The following is an 18,102-nucleotide window of genomic DNA, read 5'->3' on the forward strand; positions in this document are numbered from 1 at the left end:
TTACTTGTAAGATAGCTGATAAAAACACGTGTTTAATTGACACCAATCATACACAAGAAACAAAATGATTCATATTTAATTCCACTGCCTGATCAAACCAGCATATTAACCTATACCAGGGGTCGGCAACCCAAAATGTTGAAAGAGCCATATTGGAGCAAAAATACAAAAACAAATCTGTCTGGAGCCGCAACAAATTAAAAGCCATATTACATACAGATAGTGTGTCATGAGATATACATTGAATTGAGATGACTTAAAGGAAACTAAATGAGCTCAAATATAGCTACAAATGAGGCATAATGATGCAATATGTACATATAGCTAGCCTAAATAGCATGTTAGCATCGATTAGCTTGCAGTCATGCAGTGACCAAATATGCCTGATTAGCACTACACACAAGTCAATAACATCAACAAAACTCACCTTTGTGCATTCACGCACAACGTTAAAAGTTTGGTGGACAAAATGAGACAGAAAAAGAAGTGGCATAAAACACGTCCTAGAAAGTCGGAGAAAGTTATACATGTAAACATACTAAGGTGAGTTCAAGGACCGCCAAAATTAGTAGGACAAAACGGCGCTCGCCAAATACTCGAATCAGTGAAGCATGTTTAATACAAACAGTGTGCTTTATAACAATTAGGGAGGTTTGTGTCATGTTTGTCCTCCTACAGAAACCATATTAAAACAAAAAATATATTTTTTTCCCCCTCATCTTTTTCCATTTTTCATACATTTTTTAAAAAGCTTCAGAGAGCCACTAGGGCGGCGCTAAAGAGCCGCATGCGGCTCTAGAGCCGCGGGTTGCCGACCCCTGACCTATACATTTACTTTTCAGGTGAATTAACGCCTAATTTACTGTAAGTCCTACTTTCGGTTTGCTTCTTTTTCGCGTTGCACCTGCCTAAGGGGGGCGGCGTCAGTGACGTCACTTAGTTGTTGGGGGATGGTAGTAGTGAACGACCCCGCTCCCTCCTCCTCCTCCGCCTCCTCCCGGTGCACCTGTGCGAACAACAGTGTTGTGTGTTAGTTCGCTCGTCTTGTGGACGTTACAACTACCTAACAACATGTCTTCCCGAGGGGGGAAGTCGCTATACTACGCTACACGACGCTCACTCTCCGCTTTGCAGGTCTTTGGCTGGATTTAGGTACGCCAACGTCGACGTTTCCGTGGAGGGAAAGAAGGAAGCGCGTAAGGATAAAGAAGTAATAGCCAAAGAGAAGTGATGGGAAATATGATACTGCTGACGCTGTTGCTGCTTAACCTGCCCACAGGTGAGCCTTTAATGTTGTTTGCCTCCCCGCTTTGTTCGTCTTTTATCTGTGAATGCAGGGCGAAGTCACAAAAGCAAACAGTCGAAGCTGAAAAGAGCGACGTTAATCATCAACAGGTGTAGTAAACAGGGCAAGGCCATACACGTCACGTGACCTCACTGTGTACAATCACTTCATCCACTGTATCACATAGTATACAGACCTTACTCGTTATGAGTTGAGTTTGTCTTTATTTCAAACATGCATGCATACAACATGATACGTCCCAATTTCCAGTTTCTCTATTCAGCATGCTCGAAAAGGAGTGCGAAGCAGAGCTTATTTAATCCTACCCCTGTTCCTTTTCATAGCAGTTGCTAAAACTTTTGTTCACTTACGGTTCTCAATTTATTCACAATATACTCCATAATTGATAACATTAAAAAAAATAAAAAAATTGTGAAGTAAGTTATATTTCATACGGTGAGATAAATACGATTGTCTAGAAAATGAATGGATGGATGGAATTCAGAATGTTTATCATGGTTGTTCTTCTTTGTACTTTGTAAACACTTTAAGTTTGAAGAGTTTCTTGAAGTGGATCATATTTTATTATCCATCCATCCATCCATCTTCTTCCGCTTATCCTAGGTCGGGTCGCGGGGGCAGCAGCCTAAGCAGGGAAGCCCAGACTTCCCTCTCCCCAGCCGTCCAGAGGCGTCTTAGGTCTTAGTCTTAGTTATTTAACTGCGTATAGCACAGCGTATAGCAATTGTGTTTTGGAGGATAAATTGATTGCGTTCATCATCATGTTTTCTTTCAATATTAGTTCAATATTCTTGTGTGCAGGCAAATAGTTTTTAGAGAGCAAAAAATTATAATAAATAAATTGTACAATCACGCACCTCTAGCCAGCTAAATCCCGCCGTCAACCACGGTGAAACTCACCAGAAATTGGACCTCTCAAACTGTGTTTCAGCTTTTTCTTGAGGTTGAAATAGTAGCAAATTAGATCTTTTTTTTGTTCTCTTTATTGTATGATTGTGTTTCTTTTGTAAGTACTTTTCATTAACTTGGAAATATTCATGTGTCAGTGCTAGAGCACATCCATGTGACGTTACTGACACCTAATGACCAGTCAGTACTACATATCATCTAAGGCTGCAGCTCACGATTATTTTTCTATCGATTAATCTATAGATTATTTTTTCGATTAATCTGTTAATCTATAGATTATTTTTCGATTAATCTATAGATAATTTTTCCTTTTACCGATTATTTTTTTATTCAAAATGAAGAGGAAAAAATAAATGTAGGCCCGTTTTTTCAAAAGGCATGGCTTTTATTTACAAAAAAAAAGAAGTATGGCCACTCAGTCAACATTGACAACAACATGACTAAATATTCTGTAACAATGTAAACATTTAAAACTTTTAACATTTAACAAAATTAAAAGTAGCTTATTTGCAAATATAAAAGTCAACATCCAGTGCAAATCTTAATATTCTGCAATAGTATAAGCATTTCAAAAGTAAAAGTATTGCTTATTTTGCTTTAAAATGTGCAAAAATAAAGATAAACATCCAATACAAAAAAATGCAAAACAAAATATTCTGTAACAACAGTGTAAACATTTCAACAAAAGTGAAAGTATTGCTTATTTGCTAAAATGTGCAAAAATAAAGATAAACATCCAATACAAAAAAGTGCCAATCTAAATATTCTGGAGCACTGTAAACATTAAGTATTGCTTTTAAAATGTGCAAAATAAACATCCAGTCCAACACAGTACACAATAACCAATTCTACTCATTCCAGTGAGTGACTAACAGTTGTAATGAAGAAAGGTTAGCATGTCTACATGCTCTGCTTCTTTTCTTGTTTACAATATTCCCAGCAGCTGAAAATAGGCGCTTAGAAGGGGTCGATGTGGCTGGAACTGAGAGCTAATTAGCCTTCACCTCAAGCCAGGACTGCGAGCGAGCTGAGCTGCAGTTTATATTTCTAGAAGGTCAACGGGCTCATAGTGATGTTACTAGTAGTTGACTGGGAGGTGTTTATTATCATTTGGGGAGAGTCCGCCGCCTGATGCTCACCTGCTAAACACCTATCTGCTCCACGCTGAAGCGCTGACTACATGCGCTCTGAATACGCACTGCTGATTGGCTGATAATGCTTCGTGTGTACCAATGAGATGGTTGTGTGGGTGGGACAATGCTGCGTGTGTACCAATCAGATGGTTGTGTGGGTGGGACAATGCTGCGTGCTGAGACAGAGGCAGAGGAGCGAAGCAGCTTGTTAAGACTTTAGCAGCTAAAGTTAGCTTTAGCTTAGAAACTCGTTCGGTACACCCCCGTACCGAACCGAAAGCCCCGTACCGAAACGGTTCAATAAAAAACACGTACCGTTACACCCCTAGCAGATACAAATGACACATTCATGTTTTTGTGTAATGATGACAACGTATGCTCGCGCGGACGATTGACTAGTTGATGGTTTTCTTTTCAAATGTTCGTTCATAGCCGTTGTGCTGCTATGATAGGCCATTTCCGCTCGACACAGCGTGCATACAACAACATTATTAGGCCGTTTATTGAAATACTCCCACACTTTTGACCACTTTTGGCATGCTTTTCCCCCCTCGCTCGCACCGCTCGCATCGTCTGCTTTGATCGTCTGCTTTGCGGTCCGCCATGACGGTAGTGTGACGTAAATATGCGACGCGTCGACGCACAAAAACGGCGTCGACGTATTTACGTAACCGATGACGTCGACTACGTTGACGCGTCGTTTCAGCCTTAATATCATCACATTTTTATGTTGAAAAACAGCAGCAAAAGCAGCAGGTACATGTCCTGTTAAAAAGTAGGTTACTGTACTTTTATTGAAAATTGCTTAAATGTTAAAAAAATGTGAGGGGAAAAAAAGATTTGTTAATTCAACCCAAAGGCAGCACGGTGGAACAGTATGTTATGCCTCACAATAATAAGGTCCTAGGTTCAATCCCTTGGCTCAGGGTCTTTCTGTGCGGAGTTTGCATGTTCTCCCCGTGACTGCGGGGGTTCCCTCCGGGTACTCTGGCCCACCTCCAAATACATGCACCTGGGGATAGGTTGATAGGCAACACTAAATTGGTTCTAGTGTGTTAATGTGATTGTGAATGTTGTCTGTCTATCTGTGTTGGCCCTGCGATGAGGTGGCGACTTGTCCAGGGTGTACCCCGCCTTCTGCTCCAATGCAGCTGGGATAGGCTCCAGCATTCCCGCGACCCCAAGAGGGACAAGCGGTAGAAAATGGATGGATGGATGGAATTCAACCTAAAGTGTTGGTTGCACTTTATTCAAATAAGATGCAAATGCAGTGGCCAGTAATTGTTGTTTACTTGCTTGTTTGTATCCATAATTCATGCATACATAATTCCCTTACAAGAAATAACAGGAATATAAGAAACTTCACTTTCTGTGTCAAGTGTTCAATATTTATTTCACAGTCACACTGTTTGTTTTTTTATTTTTGCCAAAGTTACTGAATCGATTTCAATTCACTCAATCATTTGGTATTGTATCGTTCTAGAAAAACTAATATCGACCCTGAATTGTAACGGCAACATCAAATTATAATTCAAATTGAATCGTTGTTAAAACTAATCTATACACCCGTAGAATTTTTTTAATGCTGCAGCTTATAAAATAATTGACGCTTTGGCTTGATGAAACCGGTTCTGCTTTCTTTTCTAAATGATTTGTTTGTTTAACCGCTGCGCCTAAAAGACAACATAATAGTCCTGAACTTCTTGTGTTGTTTGACAGAATGCATTGTCTGCTTTTTTTTACCACTACTGTGCAGTGCACTATTGCACTCACATTACAACCCTAAAATTCTGCGAACACATGTATTATACATGACTTACTTGTTAGTTTATTTCATAAAACCATTAATAGTACATTTTCCTACAAGCTCAGGCTTTCTTATTATCACCTAATTGTCCTAAATTCTACTTTGGCCTTTATGATTGATAGCTGTTATTACCTCTAATGAGAGGGTGTAATATGTGTAAACTTGTTAAGTCACATTTGTGGAGATTCAGCATGTAAGAGCTGTATCTCAAAGTAAACACTACAGGGTGGCGTCGTTTCATTTAAAGAGTACTGAGCATTTGACCTGAGAATTTTCTGTATTCAACTAATTCTATTTTTGTGGGGTTTTTTTTGTTTTTTTTTAGAGCTGCTGTCCATCCAGGTCATTGTTTCAGAGACGGAAAGAAGTACGACTTTGTTTGCGTCTGTGACCCTTCGCTGCGACTTCTCCACTTCTGCAAACCCTCAGGATGTGCTGGTCACCTGGAGATACAAATCCTTCTGTAAAGACCCTGTGTTGGAGTACTACTCCACTAGTGAGTATTCCTGTTATATCTTTCTTAATAGGCCAAGAAACACTCAACAAGTTCAACTTCAGTGCCATAGGAAATAATGGAAATATAAATAATCTGCTCTGGGATTAATCAAGCCTTTGACTGCACAGGTGATGTATTGTCACGTATTAAAGAAGATACTCATAGAGGCATAGCATATTTGAGAAAGGGGGGTAGACTTCATTTGTAATGCTGTTTAACGTTTTAACTGGATTACAAATATAAAAATTGGAGGACCACTTAATGTGTACTGAAACTGAAATGTACCTACTAGGGTTGTATGGTATACCTGTGCTAATAAAGTAAAAACGATACCATACTGCTTCTGAAAAAAGTACAGGCATTTGTTTTTTTTACGGACATGTCGGCGCGCCGTCGTCACGTTGGGACATTGCTGGTAATGGCAACACACACATACTGAGTACTTACAAGCAGACACAGTGTGGAGACATAAGCGGCAGAATAGACACATTTTTTTAATCACTGAATGTGCTTTAAAACATAGCTAGCTTGCGGCTAACATCCATTCGCAGTTGGCAGTGTTTTGGATACTTCTATATCACTAATTCTCGCCTCCATGGCGACAAATAAAGTAAGTTTCTAACAAGTATCATCCCTGCAGGATGAGGAATAGCTCAACATGCTTCACTGCACACCGTAGGAGGATACAATAGCTAACCTCTAACAGCAAGCTAGCTCTCCTCAATGTAAACAAATGGGTGGATCTATACATACATCGATTCTAACGATACCAAGTACAAGAGCCGTATCTAGTCGATACTACAATGTTTACATCGATATTGTTTTACTATCACAAAATCTTTGTAATTGTTTTTATTGTATATAAAAAATTAAATATGTCCCTGGATACAGGAAAAGTTTAATTATAGCCAATGCATGATCCTTTAATTACTTAGTATTGGACTGATACCAAAATGTGTAGTATCACCTACAACTAATGTAAAGTATCCAAACAACAAAGCAATGAGTGCTTATTACATTTTAACAGAAGTGTATATAGACCATGTTAAAACAGAAAGTAAGCAGATACTAACAGTAAATGAACAAGTAGATTAATAATCCATTTTCTTCCGCTTGTCCCTCATAATTTTAACAAAACAATAGCATGGGAAATTGCACATGTTACTTCATACGGCAGCAGCCATATAAGGAGTCTTTGTTTGCTTACTGACTAATATAAGAGTAGTTGTCTAGATTGAATGTTCACTATTTTATTTTATCACAGAATTCTTCTTTAATTGCAATTAGAAACATATATTTAATGTATAGTAAGATTTTCTGTTAAAATAAAGCCAACTATTATTTTGTGGTCCCTTTTATTTTGAAAAGCATCGAAAAGTATCTAAATACATTTTGATACCGGTACCAAACTATTGCTATTTTGATAGATGTGGGAAAATTTTTTAGATTTTCCAATGCATCATGATTAGAACGTGGACAATTCTGAATCGATGAACAAATGTCCAAATATCAATTATTTACGTATGTTAAAATAAAATAATACACACGGTTCTAAAATGGAGCATTAATGCTAATGTTCTCTAAAGGTTGGCTCCAGGTTTGGTTCTAACTAACCATGGAAGAACCAGTAGCTAACATTCTTTTAACATTATGTTTTAGATGGGTTAGCGCGGACACACACGCAGTAGGGAGGAGGAGAGGACAAGCTATGGTAGCCGTGGCGCTAAGCTAGCTTGAATGTGAAGTAGTGAAACAAGAAAATAATGTATGCTAATAGGAACCATGTTATAGCAGAGAGTAACCAGCTAAGAAGAGGAAATAAACAAGTAGATTAATAAGCTAGGAAAGACAATAATATCCTTACAGTACTGCAACACGTCTGTCAGATATTTGAATGAGATACCCGACGTCTTTGACCCTCAGGCCAAAGTGTCTGACATCCTGTCGTTTTAGAAGGCACAAAAATAATGCTTGCTTACCAAGTAGGGAAGTGTATCTTGTTTCCATTCGTTTTGGAACTTGCAAGCGTATTGGGAAAGCGGACGTGAGAACAGGCTGTCCCCACTCAGTCTCAGGTCCGCATTGAGCTGGAGGGGGCGTGGCCTCCAGCTCCGGCTGAATACCGGGAGTTTGTCGGGAGAAAATCTCTGCCGGGAGGTTGTCGGGAGAGGCACTGAATACCGGGATTCTCCCGCTAAAAACGGGAGGGTTGGCAAGTATGGTGAGACGACATCAATGGAGCGAACGCTGCTGGCACGCTTTGCCGCTATTAAAGAGGAGCTTCATGTCCATGTTAACATTACAGTTGAGTGCATAGATAATGTCAATCAATCAATCAATCAATGTTTATTTATATAGCCCTAAATCACAAGTGTCTCAAAGGGCTGTACAAGCCACAACGACATCCTCGGTACAGAGCCCACATACGGGCAAGGAAAAACTCACCCCAGTGGGACGTCGGTGAATGACTATGAGAAACCTTGGAGAGGACCGCATATGTGGGTAACCCCCCCCCCCCCTCTAGGGGAGGCCGAAAGCAACGGATGTCGAGTGGGTCTGACATAACATTGTGAAAGTCCAGTCCACAGTGGATCCAACACATCAGCGGGAGTCCAGTCCACAGCGGGGCCAACAGGAAACCATCCCGAGCGGAGACGGGTCAGCAGCGCAGAGATGTCCCCAACCGATGCACAGGCTAGTGGTCCACCCGGGGTCCCGGCTCTGGACAGCCAGCACTTCATCCATGGCCACCGGACCTATGCAACTCCCCCTCGCAAGGGACAGGGGAGAAGAGGAGAGAAGAAAAGAAACGGCAGATCAACTGGTCTAAAAAAAGGGGGGGTCTATTTAAAGGCTAGATTATACAAATGAGTTTTAAGATGGGACTTAAATGCTTCTACTGAGGTAGCATCTCTAACTGTTACCGGGAGGGCATTCCAGAGTACTGGAGCCCGAATAGAAAACGCTCTATAGCCCGCAGACTTTTTTTTGGCTCTGGGAATCACTAATAAGCCGGAGTTCTTTGAACGCAGATTTCTTGTCGGGACATATGGTACAATACAATCGGCGAGATAGGCTGGAGCTAAACCGTGTAATATTTTATACGTAAGTAGTAAAACCTTAAAGTCGCATCTTAAGTGCACAGGAAGCCAGTGCAAGTGAGCCAGTATAGGCGTAATATGATCAAACTTTCTTGTTTTTGTCAGAAGCCTTGCAGCCGCATTTTGTACCAACTGTAATCTTTTAATGCTAGACATAGGGAGGCCCGAAAATAAAACGTTACAGTAATCGAGACGAGACGTAACGAACGCATGAATAATGATCTCAGCGTCGCTAGTGGACAAGATGGAACGAATTTTAGCGATATTACGGAGATGAAAGAAGGCCGTTTTAGTAACACTCTTAATGTGTGACTCAAAGGAGAGAGTTGGGTCAAAGATAATACCCAGATTCTTTACCGAGTCTCCTTGTTTAATTGTTTGGTTGTCAAATGTTAAGGTGGTATTATTAAATAGATGTTGGTGTCTAGCAGGACCGATAATCAGCATTTCCGTTTTCTTAGCGTTGAGTTGCAAAAAGTTAGCGGACATCCATTGTTTAATTTCATTAAGACACGCCTCCAGCTGACTACAGTCCGGCGTGTTGGTCAGCTTTAGGGGCATGTAGAGTTGAGTGTCATCAGCATAACAGTGAAAGCTAACACCGTACTTGCGTATGATGTCACCCAGCGGCAGCATGTAAATACTAAAGAGTGTAGGGCCAAGAACCGAACCCTGGGGAACTCCGCACGTTACCTTGCCATAGTCCGAGGTCACATTGTTATGGGAGACGCACTGCATCCTGTCAGTAAGATAAGAGTTAAACCAAGACAAGGCTAAGTCTGACATACCAATACGTGTTTTGATACGCTCTAATAAAATATTATGATCGACGGTATCGAAAGCGGCGCTAAGATCAAGAAGCAGCAACATAGATGACGCATCAGAATCCATCGTTAGCAATAGATCATTAGTCATTTTTGCGAGGGCTGTCTCCGTAGAGTGATTTGCCCTGAAACCGGATTGAAAAGGTTCACAGAGATTGTTAGTCACTATGTACATTGTTACTCAAACTGTTTTAGTAAGATGGTATAAAAGCTCAACAACAAAAAAAGACAGTAGAGAGGGAGTCTAAAGTCACTTCAGTTTGAGATTTTCATCAAAATATGTCAAGTCTTTTCTCATACCAAACACACACGTCCGGCTTCACAATTATAGTGCTACGCTTCACATCCGGTCTAACCAACAAAACAATGAAAAATTGTGTTACAATACGATCATTCTTTGTCAAATATATTTTGTATCGTTATTCTGTGATATTTTTACCTACATAAATGTTTTCTGGCAGATTGAAGTAAAGTGTATTGTAGTAGTGGAGATGATATGAAGGAGGTAGAATGTCTTAAAACAAGCCAGCCTTTTATTTATGTTCACAAATAGCATTGTCGAACTAAATAGGCAGATGCGCAACACACACACACACGCACACACACGATAGCTCCTCGAATACTTTTTTGTCTCCTTCATGTTTGTTGTAATAGAAATACACAAGAAATAAGAAATTAACAAGTCGCCGCGTAGATTCTGGCGGCGGGCGTGTGTTTGAAAAAGAAAATTTAGGGCTGCCCCCAACTTTGTTTAATCCATCAGCGTGTGTCAGCAGAGCACGCCCCCGAAAACGTTCTGCGAACCTTCCAAAAGTCCCACCTGGCAGGCAGGAACTCCGAAAGGTTCCTGAATAACAACACATGGGAAACTTTATCTACCCAGGTAAATGGGAAAGTTCCTGTGGTGAAAAAGGGCTTGTTGTTGCGGTGTGCATATTGTTCTTCCTTTATTGATGTTGAACTTTTGTGTGGGCATTAAGGGCGCCGCCCTCAACTGGTTCCGGTCGTACCTTACTGACAGAAGTTTTTGTGTAAAAATAGACAGCTTTATGTCTTCCACAGCTCCTCTACCACATGGAGTCCCCCAAGGCTCAATCCTTGACCCCCTTTTATTTGCGCTTTACCTTCTCCCCCTTGGTTCTGTTTTCAGGAAGTACGGTATTGCATTTCATTTTTATGCCGATGATTGCCAGATCTACTTTCCCATGGCACAAAATAACATGGTCCAACGTCTCATTGACTTCCTGCACGACATCAAAGCCTGGATTTCAGTTAACTTCCTGAGCCTAAATGAAAACAAAACAAGTTATATTGTTCGGTCCAAGTTGCTCTCCCTCCCCCAACGTTGACCTCGGCACTCTGTCCCTGTATCTCAGTGACTTTGTCAAAAACCTGGGGGTAAAGTTCGACTCAGATTTTAAGTTCGAAAAACAAATCAGCAGCGTCGTACAAAAAAGCTTTTATCAACTACGCCAAATAGCGAAAGTGAAACATTTTCTGTCAGGACATGATCTTGAGAAATTAATCCACGCCTTTATCTCGACTCGTCTTGACTACTGCAATGCCCTGTACGTAGGCATTAGCCAGGCCTCCCTCGCCCGCCTGCAGCTCGAGCAGAACTCTGCTGCTTGTCTGCTAACACAGACCCGCAGGCGTGAACACATCACCCCTATACTAGCGTCCCTTCACTGGCTCCCTGTGCGCTACCCAATCAACTTTAAACTCCTACTATTTGTTTTCAAATGTCTAAACAACCTCGCTCCAACATATCTCTCCGACCTCCTTCAGCCTTACTGTCCCCCCGCCCCCGATCCCTAAGATCAGCCGATCAGCTGCTGTTGATGGTCCCTGACACAAGGCTGAAGCTTAGAGGTGACAGAGCTTTCGCCGCTGCTGCTCCCGAGCTCTGGATCAACTTACCCTTGCATGTTAGACAGGCCTCCTCTCTTCCTGTGATCTCCATCCTGCTATGGCGTCCCATAATGCACCTGCTGTGAACCTGTTTCTATGTTTTATTTATTTATTTAATTATTTTTTATCGTGCTCTGTTTGTGTTGTGTTGTGTTTGCTCGTTTCTCTTGTGTTATCTTTTAACCTGCATATTGTACAGCACTTTGGCTACCCCTGTGGTAAATTTTAAATGTGCTTTATAAATAAAGTTGATTTGATTTGATTTTGTTACTCCAACCATATTGTTCTGATTAATTAGTACAGAAAAAACGTAGGTGCTGACGCTGCTTTTCTACGCTGCGATTAATTTTTTTTTCAGTTTTATGGTCATCGCACTTTTGCCTTGTGCTGTAACTGGTGCCCATCTGTGGTAGCATCGCAAAACAGCTTGAGGGCAACCTATTTGCTCAGTTTTTGAGAGATATGTGGACGTCCAATTATTTTACAATTACAAGTCTATATTTGCTCAGCGTCCCAGCAACTTTTGGAAAATTTTTGGCACAAATTTATGTGCCGCTATATTTTCCAGTGTGTTAAGATGTAGGTGTTATAGTATGTTCTCTTAGGTCTCATTTCTACACGTTAGAGCAGCAAATTGCAGCCAACATGTAGACTGGGGCCTAAAGTCAATTTTTTTACGAACGCCAGGCTACCAAGCCGCCTTGCAGCTAGGTCAGGACCCAGCCAACGACTGCCCTGACCGCCAGCGCACACTCCGCACCGTGATCCAGAAGAGAGGCCTAAACGAGCCCATGCTGGGTGCGGACTACCGAAACCGCAAGATCACAATCCAAAACAGTGAGTCAACTAAGCACTGTCTGATTGTTTCAGTAATGAATACACAACATTATTGTGGTTTTGTATGTGTATCAGAGGCTGACCTGGTCATTTCTGAAGTCATGTGGTGGGATAACGGCGTGTACTTCTGCACCATTGATGCTGCCGGCGACACCACTGGGGACTCGGATCGAGAAATTAAACTCATTGTCTATCGTAAGCCTCCACTTGTCACACACAAGCTCCATTTCCACAACAGCGGCTGGAAGCAAACGAATGAGCGCTTCTACTTGTAACAGACTGGTTGACGGTGCTGCTGATCATCCTGGGCGCCCTCCTGCTCCTCATGCTGCTCTGCATATGTTGCTGTCAGTGCTGCCCACAGAAGTGTTGCTGCTACGTGCGTTGTCCCTGCTGTCCGAGGACGTGCTGCTGCCCAGAAAAAGGTACATACTTTCTTAGATGTGCGTTTTCAACCAGACATCCCCTTTTAGCTGCTAATGTTCATCTACAAAATGCCCCTGGCCTCAGTCAGCATGTATTATTCACTACTAGAGTTTGACTGATTATTGGCGCCGAAATTTGGCATTTTGACGTATACAGTATTAGTATCAGCTTTTTAAAAAAAAAAAATGTTTACAACTATTACATAACTACATCAGCAGATATAATATGTACACATATGGTACCAGTGTTTAGTATTAAAACAAAAAAGATGAGTGAAGTACATAGTTATAACCACTGCTCAAGCACCAGTCCTTTTGCCCTGAATGAGAAAAGTTCCCTTTTAACTGAATTAATTTATTTGTTTATTCATTTAAGAAGAAAAAAATTACTCTCATTGTCAATAATTATCTCCAAATATGTTTTGATGTCTGACAGGGCCTTTATTTGCATTCTTGTGAAAATTATTCTCCGGTGTGCTCAGCTTCTTTCAAAGTGGCGCTCACGTGTCCACGCCCGCCACTTTCTCTCTTTACTACAGTACGTCTGAAAGGTATGCAGAATACCTTTCAATATTTGCCAGGAAATCCAGTTTATGTCCTTTTTCTTTGACTTCTTCTCGGTTCCGTTTTGTTTGTTTTTGCTACTGCAGTGATCGAGTCGCTCGACAAGCCATTGTCCACATCTCTCGGAGAATGGGCTCACTAAAGGAGCACAATATTTCAAGTTTCAGGGTTCCTCATGAGAAAACTTTACAATGTATTAAATCCATAAACTGCTATAAAACTGAGTAGATGGCGAGTTATTGTGATGTAGAGAATTCCTATATCTTTACCATTTTTCCCAGGAGATTTCCCATATTTTGAAATGCAAATCAATCAATCAATCAATATTTATTTATATAGCCCTGAATCACAAAAGTCTCAAAGGGCTGCACAAGCCACAACGACATCCTCGGCACAGAGTCCACACAAGGGACGTCGATGTGAAAGACTATGAGAAACCTTGGGGAGGGTCGCATATGTGGGTAACCCCCCCTCTAAGTACAGTCCCTAGTGGATCCAACATAACAGTGAGAGTCCAGTCCATAGTGGGGCCAGCAGAAGACCATCCCGAGCGGAGACAGATCAGTAGCGCAGAGACGTCCCCAACCGATGCACAGGCGAGCGGTCCACCCCGGGTCTCAACTCTGGACAGCCAGCACCTCATCTATGGTCACCGGAACCGGAATAACCCAGGGAGGGGGCAGAGGAGAAAAGAAAACGGCAGATCAACTGGTCTAACAAAGGGGGGTCTATTTAAAGGCTAGAGTATACAAATGAGTTTTAAGATGGGACTTAAATGCTTCTACTGAGGTAGCATCTCTAACTGTTACCGGGAGGGCATTCCATAGTACTGGAGCCCGAACAGAAAACGCTCTGTAGCCCGCAGACTTTTTTTGGGCTCTGGGAATCACTAATAAGCCGGAGTTCTTTGAACGCAGGTTTCTTGCCGGGACATATGGTACAATACAATCAGCAAGATAGGATGGAGCTAGACCGTGTAGTATTTTATACGAAAGTAGTAAAACCTTAAAGTCACATCTTAAGTGCACAGGAAGCCAGTGCAGGTGAGCCAGTATAGGCGTAATATGATCAAACTTTCTTGTTCTTGTCAAGAGTCTAGCAGCCGCATTTTGTACCAACTGTAATCTTTTAATGCTAGACATAGGGAGACCCGAAAATAATACGTTACAGTAATCGAGACGAGATGTAACGAACGCATGAATAATGATCTCAGCGTCGCTAGTGGACAAAATGGAACGAATTTTTGCGATATTACGAAATGTTGATGCTTCTCTGACCCGCAACTTTAGACACAGGTAATAAAGTTCTCTGTGAAACCGCCTGATGTTTTTTGTTGCTAAATTAACCACAACATTACCGCTGCATTTAACATTGTGTTGCTACTAGTAAGACGTTTTCTAAAAATAAAAAAAACTCCAGCTGTTTACTGACGTATACTATTCATGTGGGGACGGCGTGGCGAAGTTGGGAGAGTGGCCGTGCCAGCAATCTGAGGGTTACTGGTTCAATCCCCACCTTCTACCATCCTAGTCACGTCCGTTGTGTCCTTGAGCAAGACACTTCACCCTTGCTCCTGATGGGTCCTGGTTAGCGCCTTGCATGACAGCTCCCGCCATCAGTGTGTGAATGTGTGTTTGAATGGGTGAATGTGGAAATAGTGTCAAAGCGCTTTGAGTTCCTTAAAAAAATGTCGGTCGATCTCTATTCACTACACTGTGGCTTCGGTTTTGGTTTTAAGTCCTGGCTTCCTGCATTGCATGGTCATTGAGTGGTCTACATGTCAATCATTGTAGCAGCACCACTGATTGCTAGTGACGTCAATGCAGGAACCTTATTACTGTGGAAGTGGAGTGACAACCTCAAGCGTCAAAAGATTTCCCTGTCTGATGATCTCTTCTCTCGGCTCGTAGCTGTGATGCAACACAGGATGCTTCGTGAGGCCAAGAGGGCCATGGCGCCTTGGATGAACGGCCATCCCATTTATGCTCCCATCAGCTCTAACAACTCCATCCAGGGCGCCCCCATGTTGTACACAGGTGAGCGCCTTTACCTTCAATGAATGGCTGTCTACTTTAATCTGAGGCAATGTTGCACGTGGAGCAAATGTGGCAGTGCCCCCAAGATCCAGCAAATGACACTGGTAAAAAAAACTTTTATTTTTGTTGCAGTCGAGGTTAACTTGGAGTAAAGTGTAGTTGAAGTTTCAACAATTTGATTCGTAGGAGTTTGATTCAACTATCCACCTAGCAGTCAAATAGTCTGACATCAAACCCAGTTGGTCTCGCCGTAGGAAAGAAGTGAGTTGAGTAAAGCAGGTGTGATGGAAGGATAGATCGATGTCTTCTTTAAATATTTTCAACATTTTCTTGTGTGCAGACTAATATATTTTTTCAGAATAAGAGATATTTCTTACCTGCTTACAGTTGCAACTGTCACTTCAACCTTCCTCAGACTTGTCACTGCTTTGCGGTGTGACGTGTCTAAAAACAGCTGGCCGTGCTTGGCCTCCCAAATCTCTTGCTCATTAAAATCTGTTTGTCTGCAAACAATAATGTTTTATTATTAGTTTTGGGAAGATGTTTCTACATGGGGGGACGTGCTGCTGTCAGCTAGGGAGCTCGCCGTGCCACAGTCAGCCTCCTGCAGGCTGAATCTCACCGTCGGCACTTGTGGGACTCGCCGAAAATTGTACAAAGTGAGGTGGTGTGTAGGTGTAGCTTTCTTTTGGCAGAGGTAATGATCCTTGAGCAAGTTGAAGACTTTTACTTTCTCTATTTAGTCAGGTTTGATGTCTTCTTATCACTTAACTATCCAATCTCTACCATGTTTATTTTCTTTTTTAGAGTGGGTTTAGCCTTTTTTGAAGTTGAAAAAGTCGCAAATGTGATCTCTATTTTGTTCACTTTAGTACTCTCAATTAATTGATTAATGGAAGATTCACGGTATAGGTGCAAGAGCCTATCCCTGTGATGTTACTGACCCCTAGTGACCAGTCAGTATATAACACCACATGTCACCCTGTCTTCGTTTCTTTCTTAGAAAAAAAAACGTCACAAAATCGACTGATGGTCAACTTTGGGCAAAATGTTACGAATCAGATTGGACTATTAAAATCTTTGTTTTTAATGTGCTATTAATGGAGCTAGTGTTCTAGCAAGACTTTAAGTAAGCCCACTTTCATTTCAGGCTCGTACACGTACTCTGACCCTGGCAAACCGAACTTTCCAATGGCACCCATGCAGATGCCCCCCATGACACTGCCACCGCAGCAGCCCGCTCCACCCCACCACATGAACGGCAGCGCTTCAGGGCGCGTCCAAAACACAAGACACGTGTTGGACTACTTGGAGAACCAGGTGAGAGGGCTAGACGTTGTGGCGCCCCATATGCCGATGCACCCTGTCCAAAACATGCACATGTTAGCGACTCAGCCCCAGCCTCCCCCTCCTGTTGTCCCGTACACGCCCGGACCGCCCAGCATGCTGTCAGCTCTTGATGAGATGGGCGTAAGGGGAACAGAGAGAAGGGTGATCACCCTGCCTCCCATCATCCAGCGTGCGCCCAGCTTCTCCTCGCACAGGGGCCCCAGAGGTGGCGAGCAGGCCAGGGGGGCGCAGCGCTTCTCCAGCGAGTCCAGTGGGAGCACAAACCCTTCTGGAAGAGGTGTTCAACGAAACATTCGTGGATACAGAGACGTCTCTCCACCAAGACGGGCGATCCTGCGAGACTACAGCGATGACTCTGATTGGGAGGGGAGGCGAGGAAGAACGAGCCACCGTAACGAGAGGGATCAGAGTGGAGGTGGACGGGGTGGGTCCAGGCCTCGAGCACGCAGCCGCGACGACCTGATGGAGGAGCTGCAGAGCAGAACTGCGCGGCGAGAGCGGAGGGAGAGGAGCTACTCCCCTACCCAACGGAAAGGGTTCTCGAGCTCGGACGAAGAGGACAGCCGGAGGAGACTGGGGGGCAGAGGGAGAGATTGGCCCGAGAAGCCTCCCAGCTACTCCTCTGTCGAGCTCCAAACTGCACACACCAACGGTCGAAGGAGCTACATCCCTCTTTCTGTAAGAACCCACCAACACTCAACGTGACCAACTTTCTTCTATTACACTTTTTTTGGCTGTGGGCTCTTTCTAACCCCATGTCTGTCACTTCTCTCCGTAGGATAGAAGCTCCCGTAGCAACACCAGCGTAGTCATCTGAAGCATTTCTTTCTTTTCAAACCTTTCCTGAATGGTGCAAAATGAAGACATTCTTTACCTAAATCTCAACTAAGGGGGTACTCGTTTTTATTCTTTAGGTAATAGGCAGTCTTAGAATGACGTGCGTTATCAAAATACTGTATCTGTCTGAGTAACATTGTTTGACTGACAACCATGAGACATGTGCTATATGGCCCTTACAGGACTTTACTGTAACTTTAATGTTTTGTAGTGAGTGTTAAATATGTGAATTGTGCATGTTTTGAATAAAACCTATGTAAATGATGTGCCAACCAATGATCATTCGCTGTAAAACCATGTGAACAAACAAATCGACGAATGCGCTCCCAACAGGTATAAAAGAAAGGGCATCTCTATCCTCCTTCAAAACCGCAATAAAAGTACACCTCCAGGCAGCTACAACCCTAAACTAACACCCTCCCCGGATTGTTAATAATCAAATGTAAACAACCAAATGCAGATACTTTTTCTTATGCCTTCTGATCTCTCTCTCTCTCTCTCTCTCTCTCTATGTCCACTACTTGCTGTACATATCCTACCAAGTCAGACCTACACTGTTCCAATAT

At 42.5% G+C, this 18,102-nt stretch overlaps 1 protein-coding gene across 2 annotated transcripts; it reads left to right on the top strand.

The window, feature by feature from the left end:
• The first annotated feature begins 949 nt into the window (after nt 1-949).
• LOC133664365 (immunoglobulin-like domain-containing receptor 1) lies at nt 950-17,808 on the top strand. 2 transcript variants are annotated; one of them, XM_062068918.1, is made up of 9 exons: nt 950-1,279; nt 5,481-5,651; nt 12,175-12,324; nt 12,400-12,519; nt 12,603-12,749; nt 15,224-15,349; nt 16,500-16,669; nt 16,751-17,377; nt 17,478-17,808. In XM_062068918.1, the coding sequence occupies exons 1-9, from the start codon at nt 1,231-1,233 to the stop codon at nt 17,514-17,516; spliced, it is 1,599 nt and encodes a 532-aa protein (XP_061924902.1). In that variant the 5' UTR covers nt 950-1,230; the 3' UTR covers nt 17,517-17,808. The 2 variants fall into 2 exon arrangements, with proteins under 2 accessions (XP_061924902.1, XP_061924901.1); XM_062068917.1 differs by having other exon boundaries at nt 952-1,279; nt 16,500-17,377.
• Nucleotides 17,809-18,102: the final 294 nt, after the last annotated feature.

The sequence above is a fragment of the Entelurus aequoreus genome, linkage group LG14 (genome assembly GCF_033978785.1).
Source record: "Entelurus aequoreus isolate RoL-2023_Sb linkage group LG14, RoL_Eaeq_v1.1, whole genome shotgun sequence".
Lineage (NCBI taxonomy): Eukaryota > Metazoa > Chordata > Actinopteri > Syngnathiformes > Syngnathidae > Entelurus > Entelurus aequoreus.

Coding starts and splice junctions, on each gene's coding strand:
- LOC133664365 (XM_062068917.1), top strand. CDS start 1,231: ATGGGAAATATGATACTGCTGACGCTGTTGCTGCTTAACCTGCCCACA. Junction 1,280..5,480: donor GCTGCTTAACCTGCCCACAG/GTGAGCCTTTAA, acceptor GTTTTTTTTTAG/AGCTGCTGTCCATCCAGGTC. Junction 15,350..16,499: donor CGCCCCCATGTTGTACACAG/GTGAGCGCCTTT, acceptor CTTTCATTTCAG/GCTCGTACACGTACTCTGAC.